Source organism: Halichondria panicea, chromosome 4, assembly GCF_963675165.1.
Source record: "Halichondria panicea chromosome 4, odHalPani1.1, whole genome shotgun sequence".
In the NCBI taxonomy this organism is placed as follows: domain Eukaryota; kingdom Metazoa; phylum Porifera; class Demospongiae; order Suberitida; family Halichondriidae; genus Halichondria; species Halichondria panicea.
This window is the reverse complement of record NC_087380.1, coordinates 1,289,402-1,317,321: the sequence shown is the minus strand read 5'-3', so window position 1 is coordinate 1,317,321 and position 27,920 is coordinate 1,289,402. Positions and strand designations below refer to the sequence as shown.

General features: G+C 42.0%; 4 protein-coding genes and 1 long non-coding RNA gene across 13 annotated transcripts in view; all 5 read right to left on the bottom strand.

Moving 5' to 3' along the window:
• LOC135334968 (receptor-type tyrosine-protein phosphatase alpha-like) overlaps positions 1-4,232 on the bottom strand; it is a 28,694-nt gene extending 24,462 nt beyond the window's left edge. Inside the window, exons 1-4 of the mRNA XM_064530359.1 lie at positions 4,025-4,232; positions 3,641-3,976; positions 3,480-3,582; positions 3,196-3,311 (exon numbers count right to left, since the gene is read on the bottom strand). Coding sequence (XP_064386429.1) covers positions 3,196-3,311; positions 3,480-3,582; positions 3,641-3,976; positions 4,025-4,142 — 673 coding nt within the window. The 5' untranslated portion in view covers positions 4,143-4,232. The remainder of the gene's footprint in view (positions 1-3,195; positions 3,312-3,479; positions 3,583-3,640; positions 3,977-4,024) is intronic.
• The window catches only part of LOC135334960 (receptor-type tyrosine-protein phosphatase alpha-like), a 44,567-nt gene that overhangs the window by 13,915 nt on the left and 2,732 nt on the right, over positions 1-27,920 (bottom strand). For 2 of the 8 annotated variants that reach the window (XR_010394406.1, XM_064530345.1), the window contains exons 1-22: positions 19,320-19,421; positions 18,955-19,043; positions 18,522-18,845; positions 18,270-18,470; positions 17,724-17,909; positions 17,482-17,667; positions 17,254-17,433; positions 17,008-17,199; positions 16,760-16,945; positions 16,367-16,699; positions 16,198-16,303; positions 15,941-16,056; positions 15,669-15,866; positions 14,663-14,856; positions 14,479-14,563; positions 14,312-14,394; positions 13,023-13,059; positions 12,660-12,874; positions 12,160-12,456; positions 11,589-11,832; positions 11,454-11,524; positions 11,057-11,191 (exon numbers count right to left, since the gene is read on the bottom strand). Coding sequence is in view for 4 of the 8 variants with exons in the window: in XM_064530345.1 (XP_064386415.1) it covers positions 11,057-11,191; positions 11,454-11,524; positions 11,589-11,832; positions 12,160-12,456; positions 12,660-12,874; positions 13,023-13,059; positions 14,312-14,394; positions 14,479-14,563; positions 14,663-14,856; positions 15,669-15,866; positions 15,941-16,056; positions 16,198-16,303; positions 16,367-16,699; positions 16,760-16,945; positions 17,008-17,199; positions 17,254-17,433; positions 17,482-17,667; positions 17,724-17,909; positions 18,270-18,470; positions 18,522-18,845; positions 18,955-19,024 (3,639 nt within the window). In the remaining 4 variants the exon portion in view is untranslated. Of the gene's footprint in view, positions 1-180; positions 396-629; positions 667-1,619; positions 1,703-1,764; positions 1,850-1,953; positions 2,142-10,038; positions 10,269-10,470; positions 10,607-10,656; positions 10,809-10,868; positions 10,998-11,056; positions 11,192-11,453; positions 11,525-11,588; positions 11,833-12,159; positions 12,457-12,659; positions 12,875-13,022; positions 13,060-14,311; positions 14,395-14,478; positions 14,564-14,662; positions 14,857-15,668; positions 15,867-15,940; positions 16,057-16,197; positions 16,304-16,366; positions 16,700-16,759; positions 16,946-17,007; positions 17,200-17,253; positions 17,434-17,481; positions 17,668-17,723; positions 17,910-18,269; positions 18,471-18,521; positions 18,846-18,954; positions 19,044-19,319; positions 19,422-27,247; positions 27,446-27,515; positions 27,632-27,783; positions 27,881-27,920 lie in introns of those variants that run through there. The other 6 variants (XM_064530344.1, XR_010394408.1, XR_010394409.1 and 3 more) reach the window with 6 other exon arrangements.
• Positions 8,733-9,831, bottom strand: LOC135335015 (uncharacterized). The gene is made up of 5 exons (XR_010394410.1): positions 9,386-9,831; positions 9,276-9,332; positions 9,177-9,222; positions 9,001-9,092; positions 8,733-8,940 (listed from the first exon to the last, which is right to left on the bottom strand). It is a non-coding gene; the product is annotated as an uncharacterized LOC135335015 (long non-coding RNA).
• LOC135334702 (E3 ubiquitin-protein ligase UHRF1-like) lies at positions 20,068-21,101 on the bottom strand. The gene is made up of 3 exons (XM_064529978.1): positions 21,042-21,101; positions 20,519-20,755; positions 20,068-20,266 (listed from the first exon to the last, which is right to left on the bottom strand). Exons 1-3 carry the CDS (start codon positions 21,099-21,101, stop codon positions 20,105-20,107), a joined length of 459 nt encoding a protein of 152 aa, XP_064386048.1. The 3' UTR covers positions 20,068-20,104.
• LOC135335004 (receptor-type tyrosine-protein phosphatase alpha-like) lies at positions 21,202-23,154 on the bottom strand. 2 transcript variants are annotated; one of them, XM_064530405.1, is made up of 7 exons: positions 23,012-23,154; positions 22,870-22,940; positions 22,486-22,615; positions 22,218-22,346; positions 22,007-22,158; positions 21,822-21,957; positions 21,202-21,636 (listed from the first exon to the last, which is right to left on the bottom strand). In XM_064530405.1, exons 2-7 carry the CDS (start codon positions 22,884-22,886, stop codon positions 21,562-21,564), a joined length of 639 nt encoding a protein of 212 aa, XP_064386475.1. In that variant the 5' UTR covers positions 22,887-22,940; positions 23,012-23,154; the 3' UTR covers positions 21,202-21,561. The 2 variants fall into 2 exon arrangements, with proteins under 2 accessions (XP_064386475.1, XP_064386476.1); XM_064530406.1 differs by lacking the exon at positions 22,218-22,346 and having other exon boundaries at positions 21,204-21,636.

Genomic DNA, 27,920 nt, shown 5'->3' with positions numbered 1-27,920 from the left:
TACGGCCCTGTATATATAGGATTAGCTGAGGGAAACACCAAAAAGCGTGAAAACAAAAAAATCTGGCGAGAGCATAACTGACAAACATCTTACAATAGCAAAAGAAAATGTGTGCATTAAAGAAAAATGCTAATATAATAATTATAGTCCACATGTGCCATATGCTATTAGGATACTCACTGCAAGTAGTAGGTTTCTGACAGTGTAGTCAGCCAGGACCTGCTGGTCTGTGATGGTAACTGTGAAAGGACCATAGCTCACACTGCCACTGTCTGGCCAGTATTGTTGACACTTGATCTTGTTGTTCTCCATGACGTTGGTGAGCATGACTATTATGGGTGGTTTCTCCTGCCACATGAGACGCCAGAAGTCCACCAGGGTATTAGGTAGTGGTCCTTTGTGTGGGGAGAGGGGAGGGGGGCAATAGACATATTGAAAACAAGCAATGAAACATTTAACAATAGTTATGATTGTAAAAGCAAACACAGTAAGTGTGCATACAGGGCAATAGACATATTGAAAACAAGCAATGAAGCATTTAACAGATTGTAAAAGCAAGCACACAGCAAGTGTGCATAATTACAGTCTTGTGTGTACAGTTATGCTCTAGTGAAATATGAAACTGATACCTTGAGAAGCAATAAACTTCTTTCGCTTGACAAAACCCTGCAGAAGAGAGGGAACAGCATTTGAAGGTAAAATGATAAAACAACATAAATACCAGCGTAATCATAGCAGTATAGTGCTAATAGTATATATATATTTTAGGATTAGGTCGAAAGTAGCAAAGATCTCCCCTCTGAATCTCACCCAAGACCACAAGATAGGCCATATCGTTGTAAACTGTTAACTGAAATTGAACAGTGTTAAAAAATACGTGCAAAATAGCTGCAGGCTGAGTGTAGCAGCGTTAAAGGTGACAATGCCACCATTATAGAAGAAGAGAGAAATGATGTCACCTACTAGACTGCAGATACTCAATCAATAGTGTGCCAACAAGTGAGTTGGTGTTATGGTTGTTATTGGTTCAAGTGAGGTCCAGCATGCACTATATACGTACTCTAATCAAGCGTTCAGATTCTTTGCAAGGGAAAGGATTATCTCACAACAACGCTACATGCAATTTAACCAAAATAATTATTTTGGAATGCCTTCAACTGATTTCATTTACTTTCACTGTTATGGATTATTTTACACACAATAAAAACAAAGCATAATAATATTGTACATGCAGGCATTACGATTTAAATTTTTTGCTGAATAGACACCTTCACTTTACTACAGACTCAGTAGTACTATAGACAACGCCCATTTACTGTGCACAATGCCAAGCAACTTGGAAAACACAGTAATCACAATCACACTGTACAGGCATGAGCCAATCACAGAATTATCAGCACAATAAAGTACATGTAGCAACAATGTTAATTACAATCGAAGTTGCATGCAACATCTGCATGGAGTAGAAGTGTTGGACCTCACCAAACCATTTTGTTTGCGTACTTTTTGGTCCAATAAATCATGCATGGTTAATTCATTGACTTTGATGGGAGAGACAGCAGCCCTGGCAGGCTAGCGCTGTGAGCCTTTAATCATAACACACATGCACACACACTCACGTCTACATAGCAGGCATTGATGTAGTCACTCTGACAGTCCTCTTGTCCAGGGATGGGGTCTAGGATAATGAGGTTGTCATCATCTGCAGGAAACCAGAGGTATGTGCTTGAATCCACAATAGTATAAAATATCATCAGGACTTACACACAAGAATGTTTCTAAATCTATTTTCCTCCTTGTGCTGTTTGGCAATTGCTGTTGAGTGTTCACCTTCCTTACCACCGAGACCCTGTACAGTGTGTGGAGTCAAGATTATATATAAGCTGGTGTGGAGGAGGGAATCAACACAGCACATTAAGACGCTGGTAGAATCAACACATGTATTAAACCCACCAAATAGTTACTGGCAAACTTCTTATTGCCATTAGCATGCTGCTCAGTGACATATGCTCCAAACCCATCCACTGGTATAGGAGTGAGGTCTACCTCATCTGTCTCCTCTTCTTCCCCTCCCTCTGGTACCACTATCAACTGGAGCTCTTTCTCAGCTTTGCCAGAAGGTCTACTGGCCACCAGCACACCTGTGCACACACATGCATGCACACACACAGAGGAATGAACAACAGCTAGTGGTGTGACTAACCCACACACACACCCGGGCTGTATACATATATGGGCATTCCCTATAATTATAACATAGCTTATAGCCTACTGACATCAAAGGCTTTAAGGAACATGATATTTCCGATGTCATATCAGGATATGGTAGCAATATCACCCAAGCATGCGATTGATTTCACCTGGACTTGCATCCTTATAAAACACTATGCATGTTGTGGTTATTTGTGTATCAACATAGGTCAATGAATATCATCAAATGTGGTCTACTATAGAGGTCGAGCTGTATTAGCTGTACATACATGCAGCACGATGGAATGACGTCATGACCTACTTATAACTGTGGTTATAATTATTTCCGCGTTCTTTTAGTACATTTGATGATATTTATACCGAGTCCAAGAGTGGTGCATGGGTGGTACTGCTATATACGCACTACATCCTGGTATGATATTGATATCAGCTGCATGTACTGGAAATATCATGCTCCATAAAGCTTTTAAAGTGGTGGCCAGTAGCTATAATTTTTGTTATCATTTATTTCAATATGGAATACTTTTAGAGATTTGTAGACTACACATTCCCAGCTGTGATAAATTTATCATACAGGACCTTGGTGTATGTGTACAGCCTTTGTCGCCAGAAGCTGTTATCAATAGCAAACCAGACTTTATTTTCATTATTACAACTAAAACATTCCCAGCTGTGGTCAATCAATAAGACCTTGTGTGTAACCTGTACTCTCACCAGCATGCTTAGTCTCCACACTAGAGAAGGATAATCCACCGTCCTGGTCCAGTTCTGTGGCATAGTCTGCAGTCACCTTCCTACCATCGTGGTACCAGGTGAAACTGGGTGGAGGGTGACCTCCCACCTTGGGCTTAATGACTACCTCCTCCCCTTCATTAGCTCTGCTCTCACTGGGGAAGCCAGATGGTAGGCTCTACACATATTAACACATAAATTATACACAGGTCTTAAGTGGTGAAATTCATTACACTAATCAACAGAACTGACCGTGGTCTTTTGATATGGTAGCCACACCCCCATCACTGGCATCGCTGTGTTTGCTGTATACAGTAGAGAGACCAGAGTTTTTGGCAGCAGGTTCATACTGTTTCTTCTGTGAGTGTCTATGGAAATAATAACAGTTGCGTTGTTAAATTCAGTGTCTATATAAGCTATATTCTGGTACTGCGTACACGATGAACAGGTTGTAGGTTGCTGTGGGTACACAACTGTTTTTAGCTAGATCCACAATGAATACACATCATTGTATACACACACTTCATCTGGCTTACCTTAGGAATACCACTAGGAATATGATGAGCAGGATCACCAGAATCACCACCACTATAGCACCGACTGCCCCACCAATAGCAGCAACAGGGACAGGGGCAGAGACTGGGGGAATAGGACAATTGTGAGTTAATCTGTGGTTGCATAATTCAACCACACTCACCAGTCACCATGACACAATGTGTAGGGGTTGCCCCACTCTCCCTGGGCACTTGACAACAGTAGGTACCAGCTACTTCACTGGATCGCTTAGCATAGTTCAGACTAATGGAGCTCATACCTCGCGACACGTAGAAACCATCGGTGTTTGAGTCAGGAATGCTGCCACCATTTGGTCCTCTCCACCCTCCGAGAGCATCACCGCCATTGTTGTCCTCTCCTCTGCAGCAGGTGATGAGCTCAGTATGACAGATGAGGGCAGAGGAACCCTCTCCAATGGTCGCCAGTGATAAGGCAGAGTTGTTAACAATGGCACTCGATCCCCTGCTCAAAGGAATCACTGGATTGATTGGTCAAAGCACAATCAACGATTGTCAGTTAATCTTACAGTTACATAGTGGAGCTTCTCCTAACCACACTCCACTTGTTCCACTTGCTCCAGAAGTTCTGCTCTCACTACCAACAATGTTGTATCCAGTGTTACAGGTGTAGGTAGCAGTCATCATGAAGGTGGTTCCAGAGGATGTACTGACTAGTCCATTGGTAGAGTTATTTAGGGGACCACAGTCAACAGCAAATAAAACATATGTTATGTTAAGTTATAGCTGTCATGTACGTTTTGTTTAAAGCACTCACGATCACAGGTAGGTGCTGTTAGGCTCCAGGTTCTATTAGCTTGACAGGTTCTATCTGATGCTCCATTGAGAGTGTAGCCATCATCACAAGTGTAGATGGCAGCATTCATGAAGGTGGTTCCAGAGGATGTACTAACTTGCCCGTTAGGAACAGTGAGGGAACCACAGTCAACAGCTGTGATTATGAACACAGTGGATACAGTGTACACAGTCAGTCATGCTACTCACGTGCACATGTGGGGGCGTCTGGAGTCCATATTGTATCAGCCCCACAAGTCCGAGTGTCTGATCTAACAATGTTGTATCCAGTGTCACAGGTGTAGGTAGCAGTCATCATGAAGGTGGTTCCAGAGGATGTGTTCACTGCTCCATTGGAGGGGGCGCCCAGGGAGCCACAGTCAACAGCTGTGAAGGGACATGATTTTGAAGACATGGACAATTTGCATGACTTACGTGAACAAGTTGGTAGAGGTCCCCACACCCCACTAGCCATACAGGTAGCTGTTGCTGTGATGACTCCAGTGGAGACCTCATACCCACTGACACAGGTGTAGGTCACATTCTCTCCGAGAGTTGTGTCAGGTGAGGGTGTTCCAGGAGATGCATTGGTAACAGAGGGAGGTGTCCCACAATTTACAGCTGAGTAAGCAAAATATTATTGTGATTGGAATATAATGCAGCAGAATAACATACGCTGACAAGTTGGTGGAGGTCCCCACATTCTATCAGCCATACATGTGGCCATTGCTGTGACGACGACCTCATACCCAGTGTCACAGGTGTAGGTTACTGTCCCTTTGTAGGAGGTTGCGTCAGGGGTTGCAATTGGTACTCTAGGAGAGCCATTGGTAATGTTGGGTGGGGAGCCACAATACACAACTGAGAGTATAAGTGTAATAATGTATGCTTGCATTGCTCGAATGCAGCTTGCAGTACTATATACAGTCTTTCTTTTAATTGCAGCAACACAAATTAATTATGATTTCCAGTGGCGCACAAATAGAAAGAAAAAAAGAAAAACTTAAGAGTGGCGTTTAGCGATACAACGTAAAGTAATAGTAGCTGTTCCACAGGGCTATAATAGATGAATTGTATGTATAGCCTCGATTTCAGTTTCTTTTCTAATTATCTAAACGCCAGCAAAAAGTAATTCCAGAACTTAACGCTCGATTAGAGTAAAACAATTTGTAGTTGGCGCCTCCATTATGGTGCATGGCGCTATAATCAGAAGACGGTACAGTACTCACATGCACAGGCTGCAGGTGGTGTTTGAGACCAGGTACCAGCACTAGTATCATTACTCATACAAGTTATCTGCAGAACTGATCCACTGGCCATGGTGATGGTTGGTGCGTACCCAGCAGTGTCACAGGTGTAGGTGGCAATGTTGGTGGTTGCATCGTATGAGATCATTCCATTAGACAGTGGACTCAGTGTGGGGCAGGGAGCTGTGGGGGGTGGGGGTTAGTATTGCACATATAGACAATAATATTGTTAGCACTAACTGAAGGTGACACATCTCCTCTCATTGGTTAGAGTCCTCACACAGCAGTGTTCTCCATCAGGACTTAAGTGTGAGGGACCACGATGCAGAACAACGGCAGTATGATCAACACCACTGATGAACAGTTCGTCATTAACTGCATTCCTCTGGTCAACTATGGGCAATGTACTCCCATCAGGACCCTGCCACACTACACCACCAGGGTCTCTGGTGTAGCAATACAAGGCTCGTGGATCAGTACCAACTCCTGATCCAACATCAGAGAACGATATTATTTCTCCAGTGTGGTCAGTGTTACCAGGCTCAGTGGGTGATGCCAGTCGATCTGTATTCCATAATACAATAATTGACTGATACCAAATCTTTATAGCAGAGTAAGTTAGTATTATAGCTTAGCTATATAATTATGGTTGACTGCATGCACATCAACTCACTCAAAGGCAGCCCATACACTAGGGAAGCACTTCCCAGCAGACAGCAGAGAAATAACCTTGTCAATGAGAACATTCTGTAATAGTTTGTAGAGCTGATGTGAGAGAAATAATTATAACTATATATATTATATATACTGAAAGCACTCAGTTTAATCGATATTAAATTAAGGAAGTGTGCACAGGAGATGCCTACATTGCAGTTCTAGAATAATACTGTTCAGTGGTCCCAGTTACTATGGAGAATTTTATGCATTATAAAAATGTATAGGTATACAGCTATATAATTATATTGAGCTGCATTCGTTATGCACACTACAAAGACACAGTGATATCTCTAGTCAGTGGTTCCCCACCTTACAGATGTTGTGGCTGTAGGTGGTAGTGACGGGCTGGTAGACCACCTCCTGACACACGATGCAGTTGAATGTCTCCTGGATACGACTCAGCAGACCAGCCTGAGCGAGGGAAACAATGCAAATGATATATATACAGTACAGTACAATGGAGTATAGCATACAGTACTGTAATATAGTAGCACAGTACCAAGAATACACATATATATATATCTTGTGTTTTCTCAAGAAAGTATTACCGTATACATGTAGCAGGTAATTTTCGTGGGGCAAAATTTCGTGGTTTTCGTGGTTTAACACTGGACCACAAATATTTTATTTTACCCACGAATGAAGCGACCTTACCTACCTTTACCTGCAGTGCAAGCAGCAACCACGAAAATATAAACCACGAATGGCTAAATATTGCTGAATCACGAATATTTTTATCCCCGAAAATTACCCGCTATACGGTAATATAGCTACAATAACAGTCATAGTACCAGGTAAAACTGTCAAGTATATACATTTCCCTATAAGCGATTACTACAAAATCGCAGTACTTCCAGGCAGCTAGTGACTCACTAGGCCCTCATCTTTGGCCGAGGCTAGTAGCTCCTCCTACACTTTGCTGTTGACTGTGTCAGCCTTGATGAGTGACCTTTGACCTTTGCTCAGCTCGTACCAAAGTTGCTGGCTCTTCTTGGCAGGGGAACCACGAGCCTTGGAGTCTGCACGGAATTAAAAGCAACAAATCAATTCAACATGCATAGACACACATACATATAGGGCCTTTCTCTTTCGTCCCCTAGCTCTTCCCCTTGTCTAGCTAGCTGCCTCCTTATCTGACCCCACCCCACCATCAGCCTCCGCTTCTTTGCTCTGTTTTTTGGCAGCCTGAGCCTCGAGGTAGCCATCAGGATACTCCATAGTGAGGCCTAGCTTCTTAATGGCCTTCTTGCCCTCACGAATCCAAGGAGCATGAGACTGTCAGAGAGAGGGTAACTGAAAATACAGTTTCAGCATATCATGGCTTTAGTACGACTGCCAACACTTACATCCATACAGTAAAACTACGGCCACCTCATACCTATACTAAGGGTGTATAAACGTTCGCTGTTAAGCATGTACCGCGAACGTTTTTTGACCCACAAATTTAATCGCATGCATGCATACTGCAAAGGGTGCTATTTCACAAAAATTAAATCCGCGAAACCTCGTAAAGATCTTTCCTCAAAATATACCCACCTCATCTCTCTTAAAGAGGTACTTCCAGACAATGAATCCGTTCTTGTTCTTCTCTGGCCAGTACTTGACGATCTTGTAGATCCCGTCGTACTTGTTCCCCTCTTCTGGGGCGTACTCTGAGCTCTTCCGTACCTTGAAGTTCCGTATGCCACTCCACTGGTTTGCTGTTTGTCCACTTCCGAGCACTGTACTCCCTGTCTTGTCATTGAGGGGACAGTCACACGTACAAGTAAGGGCCTATAGGGGAGAGGTTGCAACAAAAAGACTTCGATCTATAAGCATGCCATCTGAAAGGACTCACTCTATTAATTATAACTGTAAACTACTTACGGCCACTAATTCGATCCAATGATGCATGTGTATATGCTTGCTTCTGATGAAGGAAACCACTAATTAAGGTTTAATATGGAAGGTCTATAGATACACGCAGGAGTAGAGGGTACAAGTACAAGGTAGCTATTAACTCAATATTGAGTTATATAGTTTATTGAGTTTATCAATATATAACAATGTTATGCGGCTGTATGACAAGCCATCAGTAACATAATATTATCACACAAGGCGACCTGAACCACTGACATGACCGGCCGCCACATCTATTATTATTACTAGTACACTACAAAAAAAATTAATCAATTTAACAATTTTTTTAATGGTCAAAACAATTGAAACTGAGGTGACATTTATTAATGTAGCTTTAACGAAGTACAAAAAGCGTCAATTCAACTTTTATGTAATAATTATAACAACTATTTAAAAATACTTATAAGTATTAATGTATAAATGTAGTTTTAACATTATTATTGCTAGGTTAAAACTATTGTGTTTTATTGTCAAATCTACTTAAGCCATACATTAAAACAACCATTAAGAAAATACTTATTATAATAAATAAGACTCATTATAGCTAAATAAATTCCTAAAACAACGATTTACAAATGAATCGGTATAACAATTATTATTCAATTCAATAAATAACATGTTAATACAAAAATAGTGATAGGAAACGTTCGTGACAACTGAGTGAGACAATGGTATACAATGTTAAATTAGAAGGACAGTTTTAAATTAATAATAGTAATTCTCCTTGGTGTAACATACTGGACTCACAAGTATAGCAGACCGATCACTCTTGACCATGCAGAGTCCACCTATAATAGTAAATACATCATTGTTATTGATATTAATTATTACTGTGTATTATCAATCACCGAGAGGATATCCAACAATGACGCCACTTCTATCCATTCGTCTGTTTGTTTCGTTTGTTCTCGCATGTCAAGCTTGCCAGTTTAAGGAATTTCTGTAGGAAAAAGTATATGCTTAGAGGTATATTGACAGTGACAGTGTTCACCAGAAAACTAGACACTTTATGCTTGTCCCTCACCTCTCACAGAAGTATCATCATCCACTTGGTGTAGTCACAGTCATACCTATTAAAGCCTTATAATTATACTGTTGAGAACATTTCATGTCTGTCCCTCACCTCTTACAGAACTAGAAGTATCATCATCCACTTGGTGTAGTCGAGTCACAGTCATACCTATTAAAGTTTTATAATTATACTGTTGAGAACACTTCATGTCTGTCCCTCACCTCTCACAGAAGTATCATCACAGTCAGATTTATAGCAGCAAATGTCCAGCATAATTATAGTAAGGGTGTCTTCTCTTTTTTTGGAGCACATGGTTTCACAGATCTAGATCTACTGAGCATGCGCAATCTTAGACTTAGCATAGCCACGCCCACAATTTCATTTAGTTTCTCTAGGTCCTCTATATCTATGGTTCTATGCAAACTTGCTTACAATGTTCATGACTGTATATATAATTTCACATCACTCATGCTATTATAAATGGATTGTTAAAAATATTGATTGTATATAATTATATGTGTGCCTGTGTTAGAACAAAATTAATATTATTATTGTTAAATCTAAATTTATATATTGTATTCTAACATGCTGCATGATAGAGTTTCAAATATAATTTAATCAAAATGAGTTTGTTAGTTTGATTTAAGATATCAATAATAGATTCTATGTAAATTATTGTAGAAATAAAAGACATTGTGTGATTCTACAATATTTTAAGTTAAAACCACATATACTGATTATTTTAACGTTGTCTTTTTATTTTACTAAATATTAAGTTGATTCAACTGTTTAAGAATAATGTTAAAACGATTATGCAATGTAGTTTCAAACAAAATTTTTGCAGTGTATACGATTTTTAGTTTGGCAACTCTCACCCAAATCGTCCCAAAATTTGATATTGTGGCAATACACAAAACTAAAATCCTACGTCTAACTTTAAACATGTGCATATTATATTAGAATATCCCCCTCCCAAAATGTGAGTGGAACAAAAGCTGCCGCCCAGTTCTATAGTTTTCATTTTTAGCTTTAGAGAAAGTTTGCGTAAGTATCGAAGGAGTCCAAGTAGACCAACAAGGCCTCGAAAACATCCTTGTAGTTGTCCTGTGAGGGGGAATGGCACATTAACTCACACAACTCACTGACACAACACTGACCTGTGCATTGCGGTGTATTATAGTAGGAAATACAAGTAATACACAGCTATTGCAATGCATGGTGCAATAATAGCCCTCTATACAGCTAGCTGAGAGGTCTGACTTGTAATTAAGTGGTACAGGCTCTAGCTTTAAGCAGATGAACTCACAACTGAGGGTACTGCCCCTGGCTTGTGGACCCTGAGGGACTTGACCACCTGGAACACATCCACCACTCCCTCTGTCTTGCAACGGTCAATGGTAGTAGCTACAGAGCAGTACATACCAGAGCGGGTCGCAGTGTCACTGGAAACAACTAAATATTAAACACATAATTACTCACAAAAAATACACACCTGCAGTGGACCACAATCGCCTTGTTTCCAGTCCTCCTTTGAACCTTTACAACCTCCTCATTGACGTCAGTTACAATCTTGAAGTTTGCACATGCACCAGTCGACTTCCAATCGAGAATTTGGATCTGAATTATTTGAAGAGTTTGCTTTGTCTGTAGGAAAAAATTAAGGAATAATAAAGAAACAACTGAAGATTATTATGAATAACACACCTTCTTGTTAAGTACGCTCAGTTGCCTCATAACGAACCCAGTGTTGACTTCCTCCCCCAAGTTATCGATGGTGAACTCACCGAAGGAGGTGGCATTGCCACTCTCTGGCCAGTACTGGGAGCATGCCTCCTACACACACACACACACACACTCAACAGGGAGGACCTCTAATGGAGACCATCTCTTACCTTCCCATTCTCACTGAGTGGAGTCAACATCACAACAGCCGCACACTTCCTGTCATAGATCATCTTCCAGAAGTTACGCACAGTTGAGTCCAGTGGATTCTGGGCAATGATGTATGCCTTCTGGTGCTTGTAGCCCTGGAGGGAGGGAGGACCACTGAACTCCAAATTATAGCGTTATAATTAATTATGGTGTGCTTAATGAGTGATTTATTTCTGACCCAAATTTTCCATTTCTGAAAAAGCGTGGGCTATATGTAAATGGGAGTTTTTCTTAATCAGGCCTGTTTCCAGAGCTATCCAGAGTTATTTTGATAGACTAGTTGCGAATGTCCAATTTAAAAAAAAGTTGTGTAACTATTTGCAAACACATGAACTTTGCAAACACACTTAGTATTACATTGACAAAGACGGCATTGATGTAGTCACGGCCAGGGTCCTCCCCTTTCAGGAACACGCGGTGATTCTCAACTGTGGAGTTGTTAAAGGGTCGTTTACATATAATCAGGAAAGGTCGCTTATTCTAAAAACTTACTTGGTAGGTACTGTATTCCCCTGTTCAGGTTCTTGTGTCTGAATGCACTACTGCAGTTGACCTCATTCGGATTTGGAGAGACCTGTTCCAGAATTTGGAACTGGTATTGGAATTCTGATGTGGTTTTTCCTGGGGCCACTGATGACATCTTCTGTATCTGTCTGCGCAGATCTCCAGCACAGATCTGAGTGTCTCCACACGTCACTGACTCCAGGATAGCATCGTGGATGAACACATATTGGTCCTATAGGGACAGGGCAATGAGCATGCTCAGTAGAATCAAAATGGCAGTGTGTGAGCTGTAACAGTTTTTATCTCAAAGAAAAGAAGCTATAGGGTTGTACATAATGCACATGTTGCCTAGATACTCGTATTCCCCAACGGACAAAAAACTAAAACTAAAAGCTATAAAGACAAGAACAAGAGACGAGATTCATTATAATTACCACTTTACTATACTGTGTACAAATGTTTCCGTGACTACATGTAATCCCCTACACATTCTTTATCAGATCAGACATAATTAGAGTTACAGTATTTAACTGTGTAAGTGTCTATACATAGTGCTTACCTGGGTTTGGACCATTTTCATCCTCTGGTTGCGAGATTTGACAATTGTTCCGGAAATATCGACGAGACCCTCGGCTGCGATCTGATCGAGGACATTATCAATGGCAATGTAAGTGCCTGTGCGTCCCACACCAGCACTGCAGTGGACCAGGAGAGGACCTCTGGATGGCTTGTGTTGGGACTTGACCCGACGATGAAACCCAAGAATGGGCGTGGCATAGTCAGGCACACCGTGATCAGGCCACGTCGTAAAGTGAAACTGAGTGGTCTTGAAAGGTTTCCCACTTACACCTTTCATCTGTGACAAAGAACATCACACAATAATGACCATTAATGTGTGCTAAAAACTAGAAACAAGAAATCTGGCGAGAGCATAACTCCATTAAAGACAAACATTTCACAATAACGAAAGAAAATGTTTGCATTAATAATGTATACTTTCAAAAAACACAATGCTAATAATGTCAACATGTGCCACCATTATGCTATTAGGGTACTTACTGCAAGTAGTAGGTTTCTGACAGTGTAGTCAGCCAGGACCTGCTGGTCTGTGATGGTGACTGTGAAGGGGCCATAGCTCACACTGCCACTGTCAGGCCAGTACTGTTGACACTTAATCTTGTTGTTCTCCATGAGGTTGGTGAGCATGACTATTATGGGTGGTCTCTCCTGCCACATCATGCGCCAGAAGTCCACCAGAGTATTGGGTAGTGGTCCTTTGTGTGGGGATGGGGGAATAGACATATTGAAAACAAGCAATGAAGCATTTAACAATAATTATAGTTATGTAAGATTATAAAGGCAAGCACATGCAACACAAGTGTACATATAGAGTTATGCTCTAGTGAAATATGAAACTGATACCTTGAGAAGCAATAAACTTGTTTCGCTTGACAAAACCCTACAGAAGAGAGCGTGACACCATTTGAAGGTAACATGATACATCAACATAAACATGTTGGTTATCATGAATAAATCATAGCAGTATAGGATTAAGTCGAAAATAGCAAAAATCTCCCCTCTGGATCTCACCCAAGACCACAAGATAGGCCATATCGTTGTAAACTATTAACTGAAATTGAACAGTGTTATTTAAAAAAATACGTGCAAATAAGTACAGCTATGTAGCAGCGTTAAAGATGGTAATGCCACCATTATAGATAGAAGAAAGAGATGATGCCACCTACTAAACAGCAGATATTCTCTAGCTAGCACAAAGTACACGAATTGGGCAAAAGTGTGCAAAAAAAGTGCAAAACATGTTGGGAGGAAGTAGGGCCAAAAAGGACGCAAACAAGCTAGAGATGGGTTCACCCTTGATGTTAATTATTTATGGTAGATATTGGTAAATGGTTCAAGTGAGGTACAGCACTATTTCTCCTTTTAACCTTCTAATCAGGCGTTCAGATTCTTTGCTGGCGTTTCAAGATGAAGAGAGAATAAACAACATCATATCTCTAGCTAGCACAAGGTACACGAATTAGGTAAAAGTGCAAAAACATTTGGGAGGAAGCAAGGTTGGCTGAGCCGCTCAAGAGATGAGTTGGTGTTATGGTTGATATTGGTTCAAGTGAGGTCCAGCATGCACTATACTTCTAATCAAGCGTTCAGATTCTTTGCGAGGGAAAGGATTATCTCACAACAACGCTACATGCAATTTAACCAAAATAATTATTTTGGAATGCCTTCAACTGATCTTTCATTTACTTTCACTGTTATGGATTATTTTACACACAAAAAAAACAAAGCATAATAATATTGTACATGCAGGCATTATGATTAAAATTTTTTGCTAAATAGACACATTCACTTTACTACAGAGTTAGTAGTACTATATACAACGCCCATTTACTGTGCACAATGACAAGCAACTTGGAAAACACAGTATATACCCACAATCACACTGTACAGGCATGAGCCAATCACAGAATTATCAGCACAATAAAGTGTATGTAGCAACAATGTTAATTATAATCGAAGTTGCATACAACATCTGGAGTAGAAGTGTTGGACCTCACCAAACCATTTTGTTTGCATCCTTTTTGGGGTCTGATAAACCATGGTTAATTCATTGACTTCTATGGGAGAGACAGCAGCCCTGGCAGGCTAGCGCTGTGAGCCTTTAATCATAACACACATGCACACACACTCACGTCTACATAGCAGGCATTGATGTAGTCACTCTGACAGTCCTCTTGTCCAGGGATGGGGTCTAGGATAATGAGGTTGTCATCATCTGCAGGAAACCAGTGTGTGTGTATGTGCATGTGTGTGCATGAATCCACAATAGAAACTTAGTATAAATATCATCAGGACTTACACACAAGAATGTTTCTAAATCTATTTTCCTCCTTGTGCTGTTTGGCAATTGCTGTTGAGTGTTCACCTTCCTTACCACCGAGACCCTGTATAGTGTGTGGAGTCAATATATAAGCTGGTGTGGAGGAGGGAATCAATACAGCACATTAAGACGCTGGTAGAATCAACACATGTATTAAACCCACCAAATAGTTGCTGGCAAACTTCTTATTGCCATTAGCATGCTGCTCAGTGACATATGCTCCAAACCCATCCACTGGTATAGGAGTGAGGTCCATCTCATCTGTCACCTCTTCTTCCCCTCCCTCTGGTACCACTATCAACTGGAGCTCTGTCTCAGCTTTGACAGAAGGTCCACTGGCCACCAGCTTATACACACCTGTGCAAACATGCACATGAACACACACAGAGGAATGAACAACAGCTAGTGGTGTGACTAACCCACACACACACACGGGCTGTATGCATATATGGGCATATTCCCTATAATTATAACATAGTTTATAGCCTACTGACATTAAAGGCTTTAAGGAACATGATATTTCCGATGTCATATCAGGATATGGTAGCAATATCACCCAAGCAGGCGATTGATTTCATCTGGACTTGCATCCTTATAAAACACTATATTATGCGTATCAACATAGGTCAATGAATATCATCAAATGTGGTCTACTAATCATAGAGGTCGAGCTGTACATGCAGCACCAGGGATGACGCCATACCCTACTTATACCTGTGGTTATAATTCTTTCCGCATTTTTTTAGTACATTTGATGATATTTATACCGAGTCCAAGAGTGGTGCATGGGTGGTATTGCTGTATACGTACTACATCCTGGTATGATATTGATATCAGCTGCACTGGAAATATCATGCCCCATAAAGCTTTTAAAGTGGTGGCTAGTAGCTATAATATAATGTTTGTTATCATTTATTTCAATATGGAATACTTTTATAGATTTGTAGACTACACATTCCCAGCTGTGGTAAATTTATCATACACAACAAGACCTTGGTGTACGTGTACAGCCTTTGTCGCCAGAAGCTGTTATCAATAGCAAACCAAACTTTATTTTCACTAGAACATTCCTAGCTGTGGTCAATACCAATACTTTCAATAGAGAGAGTTGTACACATTCCCAGCTGTGGTCAATCAATAAGGCCTTGTTGTGTAACCTATACTCTCACCAGCATGCTTAGTCTCTACACTAGGGAAGGATAATCCACCGTCCTGGTCCAGTTCTGTGGCATAGTCTGCAGTCACCTTCCTACCATCGTGGTACCAGGTGATACTGGGTGGAGGGTGACCTTCCACCTTGGGCTTAATGACTACCTCCTCCCCTTCATTAGCTCTGCTCTCACTTGGGAAGCCAGTTATGGTAGGCTCTACACATATTAACACATACATTATACACAGGTATTAAGTGGTGAAATTCATTAAACTAATCAACAGCACTGACCGTGGTCTTTTGATATGGTAGCCACGCCCCCATCACTGGCATCGCTGTGTTTGCTGTATACAGTAGAGAGACCAGAGTTTTTGACAGCAGGTTCATACTGTTTCTTCCGTGATTGTCTGGAAATAATAACAGTTGTGTTGACATAAATTCAGTGTATTCTGGTGCTAAATACACAAGAACAGGCTGTGGGTTGTTGTGGGTACACAATTGTTTTAGCTAGATCCACAATGAATGCACATACCATCTGCATGGCTTACCTTAGGAACAGTACTAGGAATATGATGAGCAGGATCACTAGAATCACCACCACTATAGCACCGACTATCCCACCAGCAACAGCAGCAATAGAGAGAGAAGCAGAGACTGAGGAATCGAAATAGGACAATTGTGAGTTAATCTGTGGTTGCATATTTCAACCACACTCACCAGTCACCATGACACAATGTGTAGTGGTTGCCCCACTCTCCCTGGGCACTTGACAACAGTAGGTACCAGCTACTTCACTGGATCCCTCTACAAGGTTCAGACTAATGGAGCTTATACCTCGTGACACGTAGAATCCATTGGTATTCGAGTCAGGAATGCTGCCACCATTTGGTCCTCTCCACCCTCCAAGAGCACTGCCGTTGTTGTCCTCTCCTCTGCAGCAGGTGATGAGCTCAGTATGACAGGTGAGGGCAGAGGAACCCTCTCCAATGGTCGCCAGTGATAAGGCAGAGTTGTTAACAATGGCACTCGATCCCCTGCTCAAAGGAATGACTGGATTGATTGGGAGAAAAAGATCAAAGCACAATAATTATGATTGTCACTTAATCTTACAGTTGCACACTGGAGGTTCTCCTGACCACACTCCACTTGTTCCATTTGCTCCACAAGTTCTGCTCTCACTACCAACGATGTTGTATCCAGTGTTACAGGTGTAGGTAGCAGTCATCATGAAGGTGGTTCCAGAGGATGTACTGACTAGTCCATTGGGAGTGTTATTTAGGGGACCACAGTCAACAGCTAATAAAACATATGTTATGTTAAGTTATAGCTGTCGTGTACGTTTTGTTTAAAGCACTCACGATCACAGGTAGGTGCTGTTAGGCTCCAGGTTCTATTAGCTTGACAGGTTCTATTAACTTGACAGGTTCTATCTGATGCTCCATTGAGAGTGTAGCCATGATCACAAGTGTACATGGCAGTATTCATGAAGGTGGTTCCAGAGGATGTACTAACTTGCCCATTAGGAACAGTGAGGGGACCACAGTCAACAGCTGTGAATTATGAACACAGTGGATACAGTCTACACAGTCATTCATGCTACTCACGTGCACATGTGGGGGCCTCTGGAGTCCATAGTGCAGTGGCCCCACAAGTCCGAGTGGTGTTTGATCCAACAATGTTGTATCCAGTGTCACAGGTGTAGGTAGCAGTCATCATGAAGGTGGTTCCAGAGGATGTGTCCACTGCTCCATTGGAGGGGGCGTCCAAGGAGCCACAGTCAACAGCTGTGAAGGGACATGATTTTGAAGACATGGACAATTTGCATGACTTACGTGAACAAGTTGGTAGAGGTCCCCACACCCCACTAGCCATACAGGTAGCTGTTGCTGTGATGACTCCAGTGGAGACCTCATACCCACTGACACAGGTGTAGGTCACATTCTCTCCGAGAGTTGTGTCAGGTGAGGGTGTTCCAGGAGATGCATTGGTTACAGAGGGAGGTGTCCCACAATTTACAGCTGAGTAAGCAAAAAATATTATTGTGATTGGAATATAATGCAGCAGAATAACATACGCTGACAAGTTGGTGGAGGTCCCCAGGTCCTATTAGCCATACATGTGGCCATTGCTGTGGCGACGACCTCATACCCACTGTCACAGGTGTAGGTCACTGTCCCTTTGTCGGAGGTTGCGTCAGGGGTTGCAATTGGTACTCCAGGAGAGCCATTGGCAATGGTGGGTGGGGAGCCACAATACACAACTGAGAGTAGAAGTGTAATAATGTATGCTTGCATTGCTCGAATGCAGTACTATATACAGTCTTTCTTCTAATTGCAGCCACACAAATTAATTATGATTTCCAGTAGCGCACAAATAGAAAGAAAAAATAATAAAACTTAAGAGTGGTGTTTAGCGATACAACGTAAAGTAATAGTAGCTGTTTCACGGGGCAATAATAGATGAATTGTATGTATAATTATAGCCTCGATTTCAGTGTTTCTTTTCTAATTACCTAAACGCCAGCAAAAAGTAATTTCAGAACTTAACGCTTGATTATTGTGCATTTGGCGCTTCCATCAGGATGCATGGCGATACAATCAGAAGACGGTACAGTACTCACATGCACAGGCTGTAGGTGGTGATGGAGACCAGGTACCAGCACTAGTACCATCACTCATACAAGTTATCTGCAGAACTGATCCACTGGCCATGGTGATGGTTGGTGCGTAACCAGCAGTGTTACAGATGTAGGTGGCCATGTTGGTGGTTGCATTGTATGAGATCCTTCCATTAGTGAGGGGACTCAGTGTGGGGCAGGGAGCTGTGGGGGCGGGGGTTAGTATTGGACATAGACAATATAGTCAGCACTCACTGAAGGTGACACATCTGCTCAGTCCTGTGCTAGGCCTCCTACAGCAGTGTTCTCCATCAGGACTGAAGTGTGTGGGACCACGATGCAGAACAACAGCAGTATTTCTAACAGCACTGATGAACAGTTCATCCCCAATTGCATCCCTGTAAAAAACTATGGGCAATGCACTCCCATTAGGGAACTGCCACACTACACCACCAGTGACTCCGGTGTAGCAATACCAGGCTCGTGGATCAGTACCAACTCCTGATCCAACATCAGAGAACGAGATGATCTTTCCAGTGTGGTTAGTGCCAGGGGGCTCATTGCCTGATGCCGGTCGAGCTGTATGCCAATAATACAATAATTGATGCTGATACCAAATCTTTATAGCACAAGTTAGTATTATAGCTTAGCTATATAATTATAGTTGACTGCATGCATATCAACTCACTCAAAGTCTGTCCATACACTAGGGAAACAATTCCCAGCAGACAGCAGAGAAATAACCTTGAGGGGAACATTCTGTAATAGTTTGTAGAGCTGATATGAGAGAAATAATTATAACTATAATTATATATACTGAAAGCACTCAACAAAAATCATGATATTAAAGGAAGTGTGCACAGGAGATGCCTACATTGCATGCAGTTCTAGAATAATACTGTTTAGTGGTCCCAGTTACTATGGAGAATTTTATGCATTATAGGTATATAGCTATATATAATTATAGTGAGCTGCCATTCATTAGCAATGTTATGAAACCCCACCACACTACAAAGACACATGCAGTAATATCTCTAGTCAGTGGTTCCACACCTTACAGATGTTGTGGCTGCAGGTGGTAGTGACGGGCTGGTAGACCACCTCCTGACACACGATGCAGTTGAATGTCTCCTGGATACGACTCAGCAGACCAGCCTGAGCGAGGAAAACAATGCAAATGATATATACAGTACAGTACAATGGAGTATAGCTATAGCATACAGTACTGTAATATAGTAGCACAGTACCAAGAATACACATAGGGTATATACCTTGTGTATTCTCCAGAAAGTATTACCGTATACATGTAGCAGGTAATTTTCGTGGTTTAACACTGGACCACGAATATTTTATTTTACCCACGAATGAAATGTCTTTGCCTACCTTTACCTGCAGTGCAAGCAGCAACCACGAAAATATAAACCATGAATGGCTAAATATTGCTGAATCACGAATATTTTTATCCCCGAAAATTACCCGCTATACGGTAATATAGCTACAATAACAGGCATAGTACCAGGTAAAAACTGTCCAGTATACATGTCCCTATAAGCGATTACTACAAAATCGCAGTACTTCCAGGCAGCTAGTGACTCACTGAGCCCTCATCTTTGGCCGAGGCTAGTAGCTCCTCCCACACTTTGCTGTTGACTGTGTCAGCCTTGATAAGTGACCTCTGACCTTTGCTCAGCTCGTACCAAAGTTGCTGGCTCTTCTTGGCAGGGGAACCACGAGCCTTGGAGTCTGCACAGAATTAAAAGCAACAAATCAATTCAACATGCGTAGACACACATACTATATAGGGCCTTTCTCTTTCGTCCCCTAGCTCTTCCCCTTGTCTAGCTAGCTGCCTCCTCATCTGACCCCACCCCACCATCAGCCTCCGCTTCTTTGCTCTGTTTTTTGGCAGCCTGAGCCTCGAGGTAGCCATCAGGATACTCCATAGTGAGGCCTAGCTTCTTAATGGCCTTCTTGCCCTCACGAATCCAAGAAGCATGAGACTGTCAGAGAGAGGGTAACTGAAAATACAGTTTCAGCATATCATGGCTTTAGTACGACTGCCAACACTTACATGCATACAGTAAAACTATCTACGGGAACCTCATACTTATACTATATAGGGGGGTATAAACGTTCACTGTTAAGCATGTACCGCGAATATTTTTTGACCCACAAATTGAATGCATACTGCAAGGCTGCTATTTCACAAAAATTAAACCTCGTATAACGATCTTTCCTCAAAATATACCCACCTCATCTCTCCTGAACAGGTACTTCCAACCAATGAATCCGTTCTTGTTCTTCTCTGGCCAGTACTTGACGACCTTGTAGATCCCGTCGTACTTGTTCCCCTCTTCTGGAGCGTACTCTGGGCTCTTCCGTCCCTTGTAGTTCCGTATGCCACTCCACTGGTTTGCTGTTTGTCCACTTCCGAGCACTGTGTCCCCTGTCTTGTCATTGAGGGGACAGTCACACGTACAAGTAAGGGCCTATAGGGGAGAGGTTGCAACAAAAAGACTTCGCCATCTGAAAGGACTCACTCTAGTAGTTATAACTGTAAACTACTTACGGCCACTAATTCGATCCAATGATGCATGTGTGTATGCTTGCTTCTGATGAAGGAAACCACTAATTAAGGTTTAATATGGAAGGTCTATAGATACACGCAGGAGTAGAGGGTACAAGTACAAGGTAGCTATTAACTCAATATTGAGCTGCATTCAGCAATGTTATGCGGCTGTATGACAAGCCATCAGTAAAATAATATTATCACACAAGACGACCTGAACCACTGGCATGACCGGCCGCCACAAAAGACACAATCTGTCTTGTCATTGAGGGGGCAATCACACGTACAAGTAAGGGCCTGTAGGGGAGAGGTTGCAACAAAAAGACTTCGATCTATAAGCATTCCATCTAATTATAACTGTAAACTACTTACAAACAAGCAGGAGTATATAGAAGGTAAAGTACAAGGTAGCTATTAAAAAAGGCTTCTTAATCTTGACCTGCATTCATCAGCAATGTTATGCGGCTGTATGACAAGCCATCAGTAACATAATATTATCACACACGACGACCTGAACCACTTGCATGACCGGCCACCACAAAAGCTATTATATATTATAGTATACGATTTTTAGTTTGGCAACTCTCACTCAAAATTGTTTCATCACACTGATGTTGTGGCAATACACAAAACTAAAATCCTACGTCTAACTTAAAACATGTGCACATTATATTAGAATCTCCCTCTCCCAAAAGCTGCCGCCCAGTTCTAGTTTCCATTTTAGTTTTAGAGAAAGTTTGCGTAAGTATCGAAGGAGTCCAAGTAGACCAACAAGGCCTCAAAAACATCCTTGTAGTTGTCCTGTGAGGGGGAGTGGCATATTAATACCTGCAGACACACAATGACTGTATAGTGTGTGGTAGGAAATACAAGTAATGCACGGCTATAGCAATGCATGGTGCAATAATAGCCCTCTCTACAGCTAGCTGAGAGGTCTGGCTTGTAATTAAGGGATACAGGCTCTAGCTTTAAGCAGATGAACTCACGACTGAGGGTACTGCCCCTGGCTTGTGGACCCTGAGAGCCTTGACCACCTGGAACACATCCACCACTCCCTCTGTCTTGCAACGGTCAATGGTAGTAGCTATGGAGCAGTACATACCAGAGCGGGTCGCAGTGTCACTGGAAACAACTAATCATTAAACACATAATTACTCACAAAAATACACACCTGCAGTGGACCACAATCGCCTTGTTTCCAGTCCTCCTTTGAACCTTTACAACCTCCTCATTGACATCAGTTACAATCTTGAAGTTTGCACATGCACCAGTCGACTTCCAATCGAGAATTTGGATTTGAATTATTTGCAGAGTTTGCTTTGTCTGGAGAAAAAATTAAGAAACGATAAAGAAACAACTGAAGATTATTATGAATAACACACCTTCTTATTAAGTACGCTCAGTTGCCTCAAAACGAACCCAGTGTTGGTTTCCTCCCCCAAGTTATCAATGGTGAACTCACCGAAGGAGATGACATTGCCACTCTCTGGCCAGTACTGGGAGCATGCCTCCTACACATGCACGCACGCACGCACGCACGCACGCACGCACGCACGCACACACGCACACACACACACACACACACACACACACACACACACACACACACTCACTCAATAGGGAGGACCTCTAATGGAGACCATCTCTTACCTTCCCATTCTCACTGAGTGGAGTCAACATCACAACAGCCGCACACTTCCTGTCATAGCTTCCAGAAGTTACGCACAGTTGAGTCCAGTGGATTCTGGGCAATGATGTATGCCTTCTGGTGCTTGTAGCCCTGGAGGGAGGGAGGGGGACCACTGAAATTATAGTGTTATAATAATTACAGTGTGATTGGATCAGTGATTTATTTTGGGTCCAAATTGTCCATTTTTATGGACAAAAAGCATGAGCTATATAAGTGGGTGTTTTTTCAGGCCTGCATGTTTCCTTAACACAAGTTAATATTTAACTTGTGTGGCGAAAGTCTAATTAAAAAGTGTGCAGTAGCTCTGCAGCACATGCACTTAGCATGCATGTGCGTAGTATTACATTGACAAAGACGGCATTGATGTAGTCACGGCCAGGGTCCTCCCCTTTCAGGAACACACGGTGATTCTCAACTGTGGAGTTGATAAAGGGTCGTTTATATGTAATCAGGTAAAGGCACTTATTCTAAAATCTAAAAACTTACTTGGTAGGTACTGTATTCCCCTGTTCAGGTTCTTGTGTCTCAATGCACTACTGCAGTTTACCTCATTTGGATTCGGAGAGACCTGTTCCAGAATTTGGAATTGGTATTGGAATTCTGTGATAGCTTTTCCCGGGGCCACTGATGGCATCTTCTGTATCTGTCTGCGCAGATCTGCAGCACTGATCTGAGTGTCTCCACACGTCACTGACTCCAGGATAGCATCGTGGATGAACACATATTGGTCCTATAGGGAGAGGGACAATGAGCATGCGCTCAGTAGAATCAATATGGCAGTGCATGTGTGAGCTGTTTCACTGTTGTAACAGTTTTTATCTCAAAGAGAGAAAGGTTAGGGTTGTACATAATGTACATGTCGCTTATATATACTTAGCCTCGATTCCAGGCCGCGAAGAGAAAGGCGGCCTGGTATACTTTGTATGCGCATGCGCGAAATAATTAATAACAATTTCATCATACAAATTGTAAAAAACCGGACAAAGTTACAAAAAGGTCCGCATGCGCAAGCGAGGTATAGCTGTGGAGTATTCTCTGCACACAAAATCATAATTCTAACTTTCTACTTTAGTGACCCTGTTCCATTGTTCCTGGTACGGGATCACTTCAGCTGTAAATATATAGTCCTCCTCGAATAAAGGCTGCGTGCAGTTAGCTAGCTGCAACGAGCAAAAGCTTCTTAGTATTTGACAACAAAGCTTAGTCGAGCGCCGCCGCCCTCCTTGAAGGAGGTCGGGAATCAAGCCTATCCACAATTACTAAACTGTGGATAGGCTTGATTCCCGACCTCTTTCCGGGCAACAGTAGAGACGGCGGTGCCCGACTAAACAAAGCTCTGCCAATATTATAAGAACTTGTTGTGTTGAGGCTATCTATGCTGTAAACGCTGTGGCATCCAGGTGAGTAGACTCAGATCTGACAAACAGACAAACAGACAAACAAACAAACAACCAAACAACCAACCAACGGACTACTATGCCCGTGGCCGCCCATGCGTGCCTCGGGTAACAATTTTTAGTGTTGGCATAATTAAAAAGAATTTATCTTGTATACATACGGGGATTACCTGACAGCACATTAGCATATTATGTCTAGCTTTTACAGACTGCCACTTAGGTTCATCACAACATTCCTAATACGATTCGGACTACTGATATATAATGTACTGTAGGGCACTTAGACTGGACATTGTATCTTGCATTAGCTGGTATCTGGCTAATGGTTAGCGCATGTGCTCTCAAAGAAAGTGGGCGTGGGGGCAAAACACATTATAACTGAAAATTTAATACCACTTTACAATACTGTGCACAAATGTTTCCCTGCATGCATGTGACTACGATACTACACATTCTTATTAAACTGTGTAAGCTTCTGTGTCTATATAGTACTTACCTGGGTCTGGACCATTTTCATCCTCTGGTTGCGAATTGTCCCGGAAATATCGACGAGACCCTCGGCTGCGATCTGATCGAGGATATTATCAATGGCAATGTAAGTGCCTGTGCGTCCCACACCAGCACTGCAGTGGACCAGGAGGGGACCTCTGGACGGCTTGTGTTGGGACTTAACCCAACGGTGGAACCCAAGAATGGGCGTGGCATAGTCAGCAGGCACACCGTGATCAGGCCACGTCGTAAAGTGAAACTGAGTGGTCTTGAAAGGTTTCCCACTTTCCCCTTTCACCTGTGACAAAGAAACATCTCAATGTGAAACACAATCCTAAAATGTCAACATGTGCCATCATAATGTGTACTTACTGCAAGTAGTAGGTTTCTGACAGTGTAGTCAGCCAGGACCTGCTGGTCTGTGATGGTGACTGTGAAGGGGCCATAGCTCACACTGCCACTGTCAGGCCAGTACTGTTCACACTTGATTTTGTTGTTCTCCTCGAGGTTGGTGAGCATGACTACTATGGGTGGTTTCTCCTGCCACATCATGCGCCAGAAGTCCACCAGGGTATTGGGTAGTGGTCCTTTGTGTGGGGAGGGAGGCAATAGACATATTGAAAACAAGCAATGAAGCATTTAACAATAGTTATGATTGTAAAAGCAAGCACACAGCAAATGTGCATAGTTACTGTCTTGTGTGTACAGTTAATTATGTTCTAGTGAAATATATGAAACTGATACCTTGAGAAGCAATGAACTTCTTTCGCTCGACAAAACCCTGCAGACGAGAGGGTAACAGCATTTGAAGGTAACATAATGAACATAAAAACACATGCATGGTAGCTATAACATTGGTTATCATGAATAAATCACAAAAACACACTCACGTCTACATAGCAGGCATTGATGTAGTCACTCTGACAGTCCTCTTGTCCATGGATGGGGTCTAGGATAATGAGGTTGTCATCATCTGCAGGAAATCAGTGTGTGTGTGTTTGATTAAAGTGTATACAAAAGGTATTGGGGTGGGCAGGGATTATCAGTCGCACACCCTCCCAATCAAACGGAAAGCTTCTAATAAAAATATATATACGATGGTTGGAATCCAGCCTTCATCCATTATAATTACTCAGCATGGTTTGTTTACCTCCTTCTAGGTTGCAAATGGGTATTCACACATGTATATGTCTGTCATAATATGTGTCACTAAAGGTAAATAAGTGTATGTGTGAAACACACATATAGAACGGAAAGAAATCAAACAGGAACAAAAAAAGCAAACAGATGCCCGGCCTTGAGAGCCGAGAATGATGGGTTAAAGAGTCTTTAACGGTGCACCAACCCTCCCCATTCATCTGTTGCATTCAGAACAACTAGTATACTGAATAATTATTGGAAGCTATTCACTTGGGGCCATGCTGATTGTAAGCTATATTCACATTTGAGGTAATGCTGACATAAGTATAGAACTTATCTTAGACTTGATATTGGCTGCTGTAATACTTCAACTTAGCTTGTGCATGGCTGTGTACTCGTGTAAACTAAATCTGACCTTGAGGGAGGCCTAATTTATAAGGTACAGGCCTGTATTGTCTGGGCTAGGTTTTGTGGTGGTAGTATCTGATAATGGGATGGGTCTATGTGGTTCTTCTAGGTGGCAAGCACAAAACAATCATTAACCTCTAATTTTGGTTAGCACAAAGCATTAGTCAAAATAAATAGATAGTAGTGTGTGTGTGCTTGAATCCACAATAATTATAAGGAAGTATAGAACTTACACACAAGAATGTTTCCAAATCTATTTTCCTCCTTGTGCTGTTTGGCAATTGCTGTTGAGTGTTCACCTTCCTTGCCACCGAGACCCTGTACAATGTGTGGAGTCAATATATAAGTTGGTATGGAGGAGGGAATCAATACATCAATACAGCACATTAAGACGCTGTGGTAGAATCAACACGTGTATTAAACCCACCAAATAGTTACTGGCAAACTTCTTATTGCCATTAGCATGCTGCTCAGTGACATATGCTCCAAACCCATCCACTGGTATAGGAGTGAGGTCCACCTCATCTGTCACCTCTGCTTCCCCTCCCTCTGGTACCACTATCAACTGGATCTCTTTCTCAGCTGTGCCAGAGGGTCCACTCGCCACCAGCTTATACACACCTGCACACACACACATGCACAAACACATGCACACATGCAGAGGAATGGACAACAGCTAGTGGTGTGTCTAATCCACACACACACCCGGGCTGTATGCATATATGGGCATTCCCTATAATTATAACATAGTTTATAGCCTACTGACATCAAAGGCTTTAAGGAACATGATATTTCCGATGTCATATCAGGATGTTGTAGCACGCCCAACCAGGCGATTGATTTCACCTGGACTTGCATCCTTTATAAAAACACTATTTGTGGTTATTTGCGTATCAACATAGGTATATGAATATCATCAAATGTGGTCTACTAATCATAGAACGTGTCGAGCTGTATTAGTTGTACGTACATGCAGCATGAGGGCACGACGTCATGACCTACTTATAACTGCGGTTATAATTCTTTCTGCGTTCTTTTGAGTGGTGGGTGGTACTTTAGTTGAAAATCTCCCGCTTGGGTAATATTGCTACTACATCTGGATATACTGGAAAGATCATGCTCCATAAAGCCTTTGTAGCTGTTATCAATAGCAAACCAGACTTTATTTTCAATATTACATTTAGAACTTCCCAGCTGTGGTCAATACCGAATACTTTAACAATAGAGAGAGTTGTACACATTCCCAGCTGTGGTCAATCATAAGACCTTGTGTATAGCCTGTACTCACCAGCATGCTTAGTCTCCACACTAGGGAAGGATAATCCACCGTCCTGGTCCAGTTCTGTGGCATAGTCTGCAGTCACCTTCCTACCATCGTGGTACCAGGTGAGACTGGGTGGAGTGTGACCTCCCACCTTGGGCTTAATGACCACCTCCTCCCCTTCATTACCTCTGCTCTCACTGGGGAAGCCAGTGATGGTAGGCTCTACACATATTAACACATAAATTATACACAGGTCTTAAGTAGTAAAGTTCATTACATCAGCGACACTGACCTAAATCTTTTGATATGGTGGCCACGCCCCCATCACTATCATCGCTGTGTTTAGTATATACAGTAGAGAGACCAGAGTTTTTGACAGCAGGTTCATACTTTTTTTCCCGTGAGCGTCTATGGAAATAATAACAGTTGTGTTGTTAAAGCCAGTGTCTATATAAGCTATATTCTGGTGCTGCATATACACAATGAACAGGGTTGTTGGGGATACACAATTGTTTTGTAGCTATGAATGTATGACTGTATATACCATATGCATGGCTTACCTTAGGAATACCACTATGAATATGATGAGCAGGATCACCAGAATCACCACCACTATAGCACCAACTGCCCCACCAGCAACAGCAGCAATAGAGAAGCCTGCGAATAAGACAAAATTAATGGTTACCGGTTTTGTATT

What these genes read in the sequence shown, in the direction of transcription:
- LOC135334702 (XM_064529978.1), bottom strand. Translation starts at nt 21,101, where the DNA reads ATGACAAGACAGATTGTGTCTTTTGTGGCGGCCGGTCATGCCAGTGGT. An exon ending in CCAGTGGTTCAGGTCGTCTT is followed by an intron (nt 20,756 to 21,041) that starts GTGTGATAATAT and finishes TCTCCCCTATAG; the next exon opens with GCCCTTACTTGTACGTGTGA. An exon ending in ACCTGTTCAGGAGAGATGAG is followed by an intron (nt 20,267 to 20,518) that starts GTGGGTATATTT and finishes TCTCTCTGACAG; the next exon opens with TCTCATGCTTCTTGGATTCG.
- LOC135335004 (XM_064530405.1), bottom strand. An exon ending in GCGATTGTGGTCCACTGCAG is followed by an intron (nt 21,958 to 22,006) that starts GTGTGTATTTTT and finishes AGTTGTTTCCAG; the next exon opens with TGACACTGCGACCCGCTCTG. An exon ending in CAGGGGCAGTACCCTCAGTC is followed by an intron (nt 21,637 to 21,821) that starts GTGAGTTCATCT and finishes TCCCCCTCACAG; the next exon opens with GACAACTACAAGGATGTTTT.